The following is an 11,527-nucleotide window of genomic DNA, read 5'->3' as shown; positions in this document are numbered from 1 at the left end:
TAAGTGTGAGCACTTGCCTGCCATTATCAAACTTAATGATGCAATTACACCAAAGAATAGGCCTGTAATTGTGGGTCTTTTTGAGGTAAAGAGGGTTTCTTTATGCGTACGGGGTAGATACTGTTCCAGGTGAGTATTTCATTTACCATCAAGCTATTGAATTCAGCGGGCATCTAATAACAAAGCATTTATGGCTCACTTATGCATGCATAGATGTAACTGTGAGTAGGCAACAACAGATCCACTCTGCAGTCTCCAGCTATTCCCTGCTCACTTAAAAGACGCAGGCACCATCCAGATTGGACCAAGATACTCTCGAATTCTATCAACAGACTACGGGATGAAATTAAAATCGCTCATTTTCTGTCTCCATACAAGGAGAGGATCAATTTCCGGAGATGGGGATGTGATATTTTCCTGCCATTGGGCTTTCTCGTCTTGGCACAGAACCCTGACTGGCTCCCAGCAGGAGGCCCGGGTCTAACTGCACGCCTCGGCGGAGAACAGTTACTTCTGCTGCTGCGAGTTTATTTGCGCCTCCCTATGAGAATTGCCATCATTTACCCTTCCCAAACATCTCCCAAAACAGTGAAAAGAAATAGGCAAACGGGGGGAAAGCAGGCCGGAAACGACAGAGGCAAAATGGATTCTTTTTCCATGCTGGAGGTCTGAGGCTGAGGTCATTAGATACACCTCATTTGACCGCCCATTTCAGAAGTGAATCCTCTTTGCATGAGGTAATGTGACCTTTCAGAAGTTGTTGTTAATGATTTGCCCCCAACAACATGCACAGTTATGCACTCATGTTTATTTTTGGTGTAAACTTTATCAACAATGAAGCCAAAAACAAAAACTGCTCCTACTGTCATCAGCATTTAGTGGTCATCTGAGGAACTGCAACATTCAGAGCTCAAGGGTTTGCTTCCAATTAACAATACAAATATGGGGGATAGTTTTCAGAACACACTTATTTTACTTTAGTTACTATTTTTTCCTTAACTTTGTTTATGTCTCTCCATGATGCTACATAAGGATACTTTATGTTTGCTCCATACTTGAAGGTTTCCATGGAAAATCTTTCTTTTGTTTTGTGTAGTTAAAAAAAATCTAAATCTTTGTCAGTGTCAGATTAGAATAATTACACTAAAAGAAATGCAGAAGTTTGGTTTACAAAACATACATAGCAGGTCTTTGTCCGTTTTGTTAACAGTCTAAGTGGTTAGTATAGTTTCCCTCAGCTGAGGACTTTGCTGAGACGTTAAAGAAATATTTTGAGGACCTCCTGAATCCTGGTGACATGTCTTCTGCTGAGCCAGGACAGGTTGAGGATTCAGGAGTGGACTAGTCCATCACCCAACCGGAAGCGTCAGTCAATAAACTAGCCAAAGGCAAGAAGGAATCCTGTTTGAAGATTACAGGATTTCATCTTTGCTTTTTGCAGATGATGTTCTGTTGGATTAATCCAACCAGAACCTTCATTAAGGACTGGGGCAGTTTACAGTTAAGTGTGAAGTGGCTGGAATGACAAGTAGCCCCTCCAAGTTGACTGGAAAAAGAAGGCCTGTCAGAGGCAGAGAGGCAGAGAGCTCCTGGCCCAGGCGGCAGTGGCAGGTCATCCAGTGATCGAAGGGTTGGTGGTTCGATCCCCGCTCCCCCAGCCAACTGTCATTGTGTTCTTGGGCAAGACATTTCACCCTCCTTGCCTCTAGTGCAGATCAACTGGTGTGTGAATGTGTATGAATGTCCCTGTGATGGTCCCTCTGACCATCCACATCAGTATGAAGTATAAATGAGGAGTGAATGCATAAAGGACACATTGTAAGCGCTTTGAGTGTCTGGAAAAAGCGCAGATAAATCCATTATTATTATTATTTAAATGGGCTTATGTGAGAATCTTAGGCATTGAGGGCAAGATGGAGCGTGAGATTGTACCAAAATCAAAAGGTCACGATTAACTGGCCAATCAACGTTCCCACCCTCACCTATGGTCATGAGGGAGGGAAAGGAGCTTCATCTCCTTGGAGATGCTTGGGGTGGAGGTCTTGTTGAGGTGGCTCGGTTATCTTGTTTGGACGCCTTACTCTGGGCATATCACACGTGGAGGAGCCCAAGAGGACCCACAACTCATTTTCCTGATGCTACAAATTGGCGTACTGCCCAATTAAAGTTGACCCACTACTGTAGTTTACACATAAAGCTAACCAAACTTTTACAAAGATAACTGAACACCCTTACCCTTAAAAAGAAATGCCTCCCAAGAAATTAAGAATACAAATTGTCAGTCTATTAACTTTTTAACCTTTGTGTTATCCTAGGCACTTTAACATTGGGAGTTGGGTCATCTAGACCCACTAGACAGTGCGCTGAACCTTTTTTCTTCAATGATTTGTAAACCTCCCTGGTGTCCATTACATGAAATCTTTCCACCTTTATCCACCTTTGTCATGGTAGGAATTACATTGTAAGGGTGGTGGCATCTAAGATAGCACAAGGGTTATTAACAGTGTACAGGTAAGAAGTCAGGGTAGCCAGCATATTTTGTCTGTGTTTATTCAACAAAATACAGTTTTTATTGCAATTACTAGCATAAAAAGGAATTTTAAATTTTCATGAGAATTAAACTGCACTTTTTAGTCTTTTTTTCTGCAACTTTTGAGTTCATTTTACAACACTATAGATACACTTATTTTTTTGCTTTCGTTGTTCACAAATTTAAGATTATTTAATTTGCAATCATGTAAATGTGTCATGAACATACAATGCAGCTATCAGAAGGCTGAGGTTTTTTGGCACCAGAGTATTATAAATATCTGTGTGCAAAATTGCATATTTCAACATTAGAGTCCCTTTTATAAATCTATTTGGTTTTTTTTTCCTACCAGAAGCTGAGTCTCGCTTGCACACATCCACCCCTTCCCTCAGCTGGACGCCCTCTGTTGCATCAGCAAGCCAGTCAAGGTCTAATTGAATCCATATTGAGAAAGAGGAGAAATCCAGCCCTCTTCCACAGTCACTCACATTTCAGCATGTGCACGTCCTGAAAAAGGTTTGTGTCGAAGACGGTGAGGATTGAGAGTTCATTTATACCCACTGAGACGCTCAAAAACTGCAGAAAAGTTTTAAAACAGAGCAACATGGCTGGACTGAAGGTAAGGCAGCTTAAACTTTAAACAAACCTTTTTTTCCTCTATTTCCTTTGATGCATGTCTTAATAATTCAGGGAACATGGAAAAAGTAAGGTCTGCTGCATCTGTTAATGAAATATTTGCAAAAATAAATGTGTTTTTGTACAATCAGCTCTTCAAAGGGAGGCGTTCCCTCCAGCCAATCAGAATGCAGCATTCAGCAGCTGCCCAGATGTTGTCAGAAACGCCTCAGAAAACTCAAACACTAAAGCAAAATACTTATCCAAACAGAAGAACATCGAATCATATCTGGATGGCCCCTCATTTTACAATCTCACTTATTTTAATGAAACTAATTATTCATTCATGAAATATACTTATAATCATATACTAAACTTTATTTTTAGCTCCTTTGAGTCACGATAATTGCTCGGCATAAATTAAATCTTTCATTTAGAACAACAAAGCCCTGAATGAAATCTCCCGCACTTGCACAAAAATAATTTGTCTGTTTTGTTGCATTGTAACAGTGACTCAGCATATTTCTCTGCTGCATGGAAGCCCCTGTTCCAGAGAAAAGAGCTAAATATTGCTCAGTCTTTCTGGTTTCATTGAACTCCATTAAAAAAGCATTTCTTCCTATACACTATACAACTTGAGAAAGTGTTTTCATTGCATTAGATGCTTCATTTTCTTTACAGATAACCGTTCCAGTGCTGAATTAATCATGATTCTAAAAATGAAAAAGCTGCAGCTTTAGTGAAGCTTGTTTTAGCTCAAATGAGTGAAACATTTTAATCCGGCAAGTTCTGTCTGGTTCCCTCAGTGTTCATCCACAGATGACCAAATGTACGCACACCACAGTATCATAATTCCCATTTGAAATAAACACAAAGACCCTGTGGAGGGAATTTTTGTAATGAGTGTGTTTTTGGAGCACAACAATAAATGAAATTGATTGGGTGCAACTGGGACATTTTGCATAACTGCAGTTGGTTTGATCATCGGTCTAATGTGAATCAATATGACAACAATTAACAGGAAGACAAATTAATGACAAGCATTCAAATTTAATTATATAACCAGCATGAACATGTGGATTTTGCATCACAATGAAGCTGCACAATAGATTTATGTTTTTGTTTGTTTACCTCTTTCAGTACATGAGTGGTTTTGGGAATGAATTCTCCTCTGAAGATCCGCGGTGTCCTGGATCCTTACCTGAAGGACAGGTAACACCAAATTTGAATTATTCCTTTTTTTTTTTTAGATGTATAAAATAAATTCAGATTAAAAACATTTATTTGTTTATTCCAATTCAAATCAAATGAACATTTCTTTTTTGTGTGACAGAACAATCCTCAGGTCTGTCCATATGGCCTTTATGCTGAGCAGCTTTCTGGCTCCGCCTTCACCTGCCCACGTTCGACCAATAAGAGGAGGTATCTCTGCATGAAAAAAAAACTAGATCAACAAAACGGTTTTTGAACTTTATGGATAGCTGGATGGTTTTGTGTTTGTAGCTGGTTGTACCGAATCCTTCCATCTGTCAAACATAAGCCGTTTACACCCATGCCATGTGGTGATCTAACAGAGAACTGGGATGAAGTGGAGCCTGATCCAAATCAGGTATAGCAATAGTATTGAATTTCTATGATATACATTTTTTTTAATGTAACTGAGCAGGATTTGATTGCAAGTTTTTATTGTGACAGCTGCGATGGCTGCCCTTCACCATCCTGAAGTCCACAGAAAAGAAGGTGGATTTTGTGGCTGTAAGTGTTCGTTCTTCATCTTCATCTATAAAAGCGGATCACAACCCTGACAGACTTTTATTTTTTAGGGTCTTCACACCATCTGTGGTGCAGGAAATTCCAAATCTCGCAATGGTATTGGGATCCACGTATTCACCTGCAACACTTCCATGGTTGACAAGTGAGTTTGTGTTCAGTCAGTAAATGTTTTTTTTCTCTCTCAAACTTTGTTCCAAAACTCTTTTCTTGCTCCAGGTGCTTTAATAACTCGGACGGAGACTTGTTGATCGGTGAGACGGAAGGCGCTTTTGAATGATGTGATCTCCATCATCGGTCCGTCTTCCTCCTTACATTTTCCTTTTCTCCTTTGTTTGTTTCTGCAGTCCCACAGCAGGGTGACATCTTGATCACCACTGAGTTTGGGAAGATGATGGTTGAGCCGAACGAGATCTGTGTCATCCAGGTGGGCTTTTCCATCTCCATCACCAAAAGCTGCCATGCTGTCGGCCCCCTCAATCTAGTTACCATATTTCCAAAGTTGTGGTTTGGTACTTTTCGAAAGTGACCTTAAAAATAGATATTAGTGGAAAAAGGTTTCAAGCTGCAGACAGCATGACCACCTGGACTGCGACTGCAGCATGTGTGTTCTTCCAAACACATTAGTCCATTAGTCCCCTCAGTGCTGATACGGTCCACATTTGCTGCATAACAGCTCTAAATTTTCTCTAACTGCCACTTTTCACATTTTGCTTTGCAGCAAGGGATGCGCTTCAGCGTGGATGTGTTTGGAGAAACCAGAGGGTACATTCTAGAAGTGTACGGAGCCCATTTCGAGCTCCCTGACCTGGGACCTATAGGTTTGTGTTTGTCTGATGCTTGTGTGCAGATGAAGAAAGATGAACGTTCATTCCAACAATTTTATAGATCACTTTGCCTCTGTTTCCTGCAACATGCTATTGTCGCCTGAATTGGTGACACTTATCCCTGAAAATGCGAGGGATTTCTAGCAATGCTAACAATAATGCTCAGACAAACGGTGGTGCTTTCCCCCGTCCCAGCGTGAATCTTCAGCTAATTCAAACACTGGCTCAGAGTTTTCAACCGCCTTATGTGGCACCAGATTATTTTGAAATAGACTCAAGTTTTTTTTGTTTTTTTTTACAGTTGGTAGAGTTGAGAGAAAAATAGATTTACTTTAAATATTTACTGCTCCAACAAATCCCAATAAATATTAAAAATAATAATATGGAAAGTTTGTACACTTAGGAAAACTACAGACAAAAGACAGTCAAAAAGCAGTATGTTAACAGAATAGACACATATATATATTTATTTATGTAATTACCATGGTGCATAAGAAGAGGTCGACCTCTGATCGGAAGATAGCAAAACCGGTTCCCGCATTGTCTTCCCATGTGTTGAAGTGTCCTTGAGCAAAACACTGAACCCCACACTGCTCCTGGTGATTTTAAGTTGGCACCAGTATTAAGCTGCAGAGCCACCATCAGTGTGTGTGTGTGTGTGTGTGTGTGTGCATGGGTGAATGGCACTGTGACTGTGATCACTTTGGGCCTTCTAAGAAGGTAGTAAAGTGCTATGTAACCCTTGTGCTATCCTAGGCACTTTAACATTGGGAGTTGGGTCATCTAGACCCACTAGACAGTGCGCTGAACCTTTTTTCTTCAATGATTTGTGATCTTCACTGGTGTCCATGGATTACATGAAATCTTTCCACCTTTATCCACCTTTGTCATGGAAGGGAGAACATGTCAATGTCAGGGTGGGGTCATCTAAGATAGCACAAGGGACAAATATATGCCATTTACCATTCTATAAAAAATTTTTTAATCACTTTGTTTATATGTAGCACTTTTAAAAAATAAGTGCATTCTGAATTTTTTCCAACTAACTCTAAGTTCTACAGGGAAAAATGGAAAAACATTCTGAGAAAAATAAAACCCAAAACAAAATTAATCAATTAGTTAATTAATGTTTTTGGTGAGTAAAATAGAAGAATATGCAAAACCTGGAGGGATTACATTTAAATACTATAAAAAAGTGAGGATATAATTAATTTGTATGTTAATTTTAAGGTCAACTTAAAAAAAAGGGTGGTTGAAGGTTTTTTTTTTACACAAACCTGATGGTGGTTTCACATGAGAGGTCATTAGACCATACAAGACAGAAATAAAAAAAAATAGACAGAAAGTCAAGTTTTACTGAAAGAATGTAAAAATATATAAATTAATCTGAAAAAATATAGTTTAGTTTTAGGAAAAAATCCGAATTGTCAGGGTAAACGCATCAGGTGATCATAAAGCTTTACTGTGATGCAGCGTTGCACAAATGTTAAATGTAACTTCTTGGAAAAATATAGCAAAAGTATTAATGAAGATGGCAAACATGCACTTTGAGACCTTAAATGCAAGTTTTAGTGTAAAGCAGATCTGGTGACCATATCTATTTTTTCCCAATTTGTTGATGGAACACAAAAAAAAGATGAACTCACGGGTTGAACGGTTGTCATCTCCAAGCCTTCAGACAGCTTTGGCTTTAACGGTTCACTGGAACTCAGAAACACTTTTGAAAAACAATGTGAGTGAACAAAGTTCAAGCTCCCATGTACAAATAGAAGTTAAATTAACCATTCAAAGAAAAACAAACAAGTTCCAAAAACCCCGCTGCTCTCTGTGAGCCTGACAGAGTGGAAACTTGTTGGAACTATTCACATTTTTTCAGTTCTTTTATGTGAAGGAAGATCATTAAGCTTGCAAAAATAACACAAGCTAAAATCAGCAACATTGATGCAAATGTGTTAAAATTTGCAGTCATCACAGCAGAATTTATGTTAGTATAGATCCATGTTTCGTTTGTGCTACACTAAATTTGGCATTTGGCATTTTTATGATACAAAAAAACAATTAAGCTGCCCAAAAGGGAAGTGGTTGTCTCCTACAGGTATTCACAAATGTTTACAGAAAGGCAAGTCATTATAGGCAATTAAACCATCGTCAGAAAGTGAGGATATTACTGAGAATACTGTTAAATAATTTTTTACAATAGAAATATTGAACTAATAAAACACATGTACAAATAAGACATTTGATGATAACCTGGAGGGTCAGACGAGCAATTTATTATACAGCACGACTTGATGTCTGATGTGAAATTGAAACCCAGACTGTTCTGACATTGAGCTGCAGCTCAGTCCAGCAACTCACATCTACACAATATTCCTTAGATTGGTCACCTGAGTTTGCTGGTTGGTCAAATACAGGAATGACACAGTCCCTGATCAGAAGGTACCATTTCTGGTGGTGTGTGCAGATGACAAGTCCTGCTGGAAAATGAAATCGGCAAACTCTGGTCAACAGAGGGAAGCTTGATGTGCTCTAAAGGTTTCTGTTAGGTGGCATCCCTGACCAGTGGACTGACAACAGCAGATTTAACCTTCAAGTGACCTCAATTTTGTGCCAGTGCCGTTTCTCCATTTGGGACCTTGATTTCCAAACCAAATGTAAATTGTTTCTTGATATGAAAAAGGGGCTTTGGATCACTGAGCAACAGTCCAGTTTTTCTGTTCTTGTCCTAAGATGAAATGTCTACAAAAATGACAGTGTCCTGGGCTATTTTTTGAAAATTTTGAAATGTTGTATTTTACTGAAATGTACCCTTGTGTGCATGTTTTCAGGAGCAAATGGTCTGGCCAATCCCAGAGATTTCCTGTGTCCAGTTGCATGGTTTGAGGATCGCACAGTGCCTTCTGGCTACACAATCATCAACAAGTACCAAGGAAAACTGTTTGCCTGCCAACAGGTGGTTTTTGCCACGTTTAGTTTTGTGTGTCACCAATAATCGCACACACCGTCTAAAGGGAGGCTCACACGCTTGCCTTATTACCCTATTTGAGTTTGTGCATGCTCCAGCGAACACCATCGAACTGTCACAGGACTAACAGGAAACAGTCCAAGTGAAGCATGTGATCCATTAGCTGCTCCTGCCGACTGAACTGCCATCCCTGATGATTTAATATCGAGGCGTTCGCTTTTATCCTTTCAGCAGGTTTCCACCTCGAATCCCTTATGAGTCTTAATCACTCACAATTAGTTAAGGCATTCTGGAGCTGCAGACGGAGTTCCTGTGAAGCTTTGCTTTGTCTGAAAAACCTTTTCCGAGTTAAGCATTAATTTCACCGTATTTCACTCGGGGGAATGATCCTCCCCCTCCTGAAATATCCTGTGGGGCACATAATTGGATCGACGCATAATGTCTGACAGGAGGTGTTTTTACTGAGACGAAGAGGAGGCAGGAGGAGAGGTCCATACGGGGTGGGGAGAGTTGGTGGGGTGGTAACCGTGGAAACCATGTCAAACCACACTATTATTATTCATAGTAAGAAGTACATCAAGGCATGATACTGTCTCTTTTTGAAGCAAAACAAACCTCTTTTCTGATATTTCATCGTCTTCTTTATGATCTTTTTCCTGCACGCCCTCCTTTAAACCATGAAAGTGAGGGGCACGGAAGCAAGATGGGGGACAGAGGCCTCATCTCAAGAAAGATGCTGCTCCTATCTGGTCCTGCTGTTTTTTTCTCCCGCAGAGTGCTGAAATTGCTCAAATTAACTTATTATTTGCTTGACTGGGCCAATATGTTTGTGTTCCGTGTGCATGTGTGTGTGCAAGTGCTCATTTTTTCCTGCACCTTAATCAAATGTACTGTAGTTATTGCAGACAAGTCTCAGAGAAACGACTTGCTCTGGGTCTCCCGAGAGCCATATTGTATGGCAAGTGCTGACAATAGAGAGTGTTAAGCCTGTTTTTTTTTTTAGTACGTATTGGTTACATGTTTGAATCTACGTAAGTTGTGTTTGCGTGTGTTTGTGGAAATGTATGTGAGTTTGTGTGCAGGAGCGCCGAGGTCACCGTGAAGGCAGCTCCAGTTGTAATGAACTATATTGATTTCAGAGCTGCTGTTGAATGTGTTTTTTCGCAGTGACATTATCAGAACAGAGAAACTATATAAAATTGCTGTGGTTTTAACAATCAAGATAAAGGAGTATCTGTGCAGGCCCCCCCCCTCACATAAGTGCACCGCTGCGAGCGTCAAAATGCTCAAAGTTTGGGAAAGTTTGATTGTGAAGCCAATTACCCCATAATACCTGGAGCCTTGAATCACAAAGAACAGGGGAGAATGAAAGAGAAGAAAGATTTAAAGAAGCACACCCTCTCACAATTTTCATTATGACCATTTTTTTCTCTCTTTATGTCAAGAAGTACTCTCTCTGGGAATTTAAGATTACAAAGACATTATTCATTGTTCCTTTTCCCCTGTGAAAAGCTCAATTTAAAGTCTTTTGTGTTTGTTGCTTGGGTAGACTTCTTGTATTTGTTTTGTGTTTTGCACGCAGGATTTCTCCCCATTCAATGTGGTTGCTTGGCACGGCAACTACACACCGTACAAATACAACCTGAAGCACTTCATGGCCATCAACTGTGTGGCCTTCGACCATGCGGTATTTTGTTACACTTTCTTAATAAACTGAAAAAATGGATATCTTTTAATGTTTAGGTGTATCTCCTGTTCCTTTAGGATCCATCTATATTCACTGTGCTCACTGCCAAGTCCACCAAACCTGGGGTGGCCATTGCTGATTTTGTCATCTTCCCTCCACGATGGGGTGTGGCTGACCACACCTTCCGTCCACCTTACTATCACCGTGAGACCACACTCTTCCTCTTCATGCAGGGAAAGCTTCATGAATTTTTGAAAGCCATATTGTTCAGACGGCTGAATTTCAAATGAATGGTAATGTCAGGGAAAGGAGGCGGTTTGAGTCCATCATGAATTGAACATGATGGCGTCCGTATCCAGCGCTGCTTCACGACTCCTTTCATTGTAGACACTATAACACCATCTTTTGTCCATTTCCATCTTAATACTCTCAGCTCATCTCGTGGAAGTCCTGCTGCACAGAATAAGAGTTGTGTAGCAGCTCCCCCTGCTTGTCATTTCAGGGAACTGCATGAGCGAATTCATGGGTCTGATCAAAGGCCACTATGAAGCCAAAGAGGAGGGTTTCCAGCCTGGAGGGGGCAGCCTCCACAGCATCATGACCCCACACGGCCCTGATGCTGACTGCTTCCAGAAGAACAGCACGGCTGAGCTCAAACCTGAGAGGGTGGCTGAGGGAACCATGGTAAAAATAAAACTCAACAGACGGGGAGATCTAATGCAACCCACGTTTATTTCTCGTCTTTTTATGCTCCAGGCTTTCATGTTTGAGTCGTCCTTCAGCATGGCTGTCACTAAGTGGGGTCTTGAAACATGTCAGAGACTGGACAAGACCTACTACCAGTGCTGGGAACGTCTGCGCAGCCACTTCAACCCCAACTGGAAGCCCAGCAAACAATGAAGGGGTAGTTTGAAGACATTTAGGAGGAAGTAAAAATCTGAATTACCAACAACTCTGTGCGTCATAATTGTCATTTGTTCACATATGATTAATTTACACCAAAAAGTTACATTTTCTCCACTTTTATTTTGAGAATACAGATACTTTAAGAAATCAATTAAAGTAATTAATAAAAAGATTCTTCCCAATTTCTGTTAGGTTGAACTGATTTCCCTTGTGGATCAATAAAGTTA

At 40.3% G+C, this 11,527-nt stretch overlaps 1 protein-coding gene across 1 annotated transcript; it reads left to right on the top strand.

Moving 5' to 3' along the window:
* The first annotated feature begins 2,936 nt into the window (after positions 1-2,936).
* On the top strand, positions 2,937-11,470 carry hgd (homogentisate 1,2-dioxygenase). The gene is made up of 14 exons (XM_004081010.3): positions 2,937-3,149; positions 4,286-4,357; positions 4,479-4,567; positions 4,649-4,754; positions 4,841-4,900; positions 4,969-5,060; positions 5,135-5,169; positions 5,263-5,342; positions 5,637-5,736; positions 8,571-8,695; positions 10,290-10,394; positions 10,472-10,598; positions 10,897-11,078; positions 11,151-11,470. Exons 1-14 carry the CDS (start codon positions 3,135-3,137, stop codon positions 11,292-11,294), a joined length of 1,332 nt encoding a protein of 443 aa, XP_004081058.1. The 5' UTR covers positions 2,937-3,134; the 3' UTR covers positions 11,295-11,470.
* The last annotated feature ends 57 nt before the right edge of the window (positions 11,471-11,527 follow it).

This window comes from Oryzias latipes, chromosome 20, assembly GCF_002234675.1.
Source record: "Oryzias latipes chromosome 20, ASM223467v1".
NCBI classification, from domain to species: domain Eukaryota; kingdom Metazoa; phylum Chordata; class Actinopteri; order Beloniformes; family Adrianichthyidae; genus Oryzias; species Oryzias latipes.
This window is presented reverse-complemented; position numbering and strand designations above follow the sequence as displayed.

Bases quoted from the DNA above. Each gene is read 5' to 3' on its own strand.
- hgd (XM_004081010.3), top strand. The intron at 4,568-4,648 runs GTATCTCTGCAT...TTGTGTTTGTAG, and splicing joins CGTTCGACCAATAAGAGGAG to CTGGTTGTACCGAATCCTTC. The intron at 5,061-5,134 runs GTGAGTTTGTGT...TTCTTGCTCCAG, and splicing joins AACACTTCCATGGTTGACAA to GTGCTTTAATAACTCGGACG.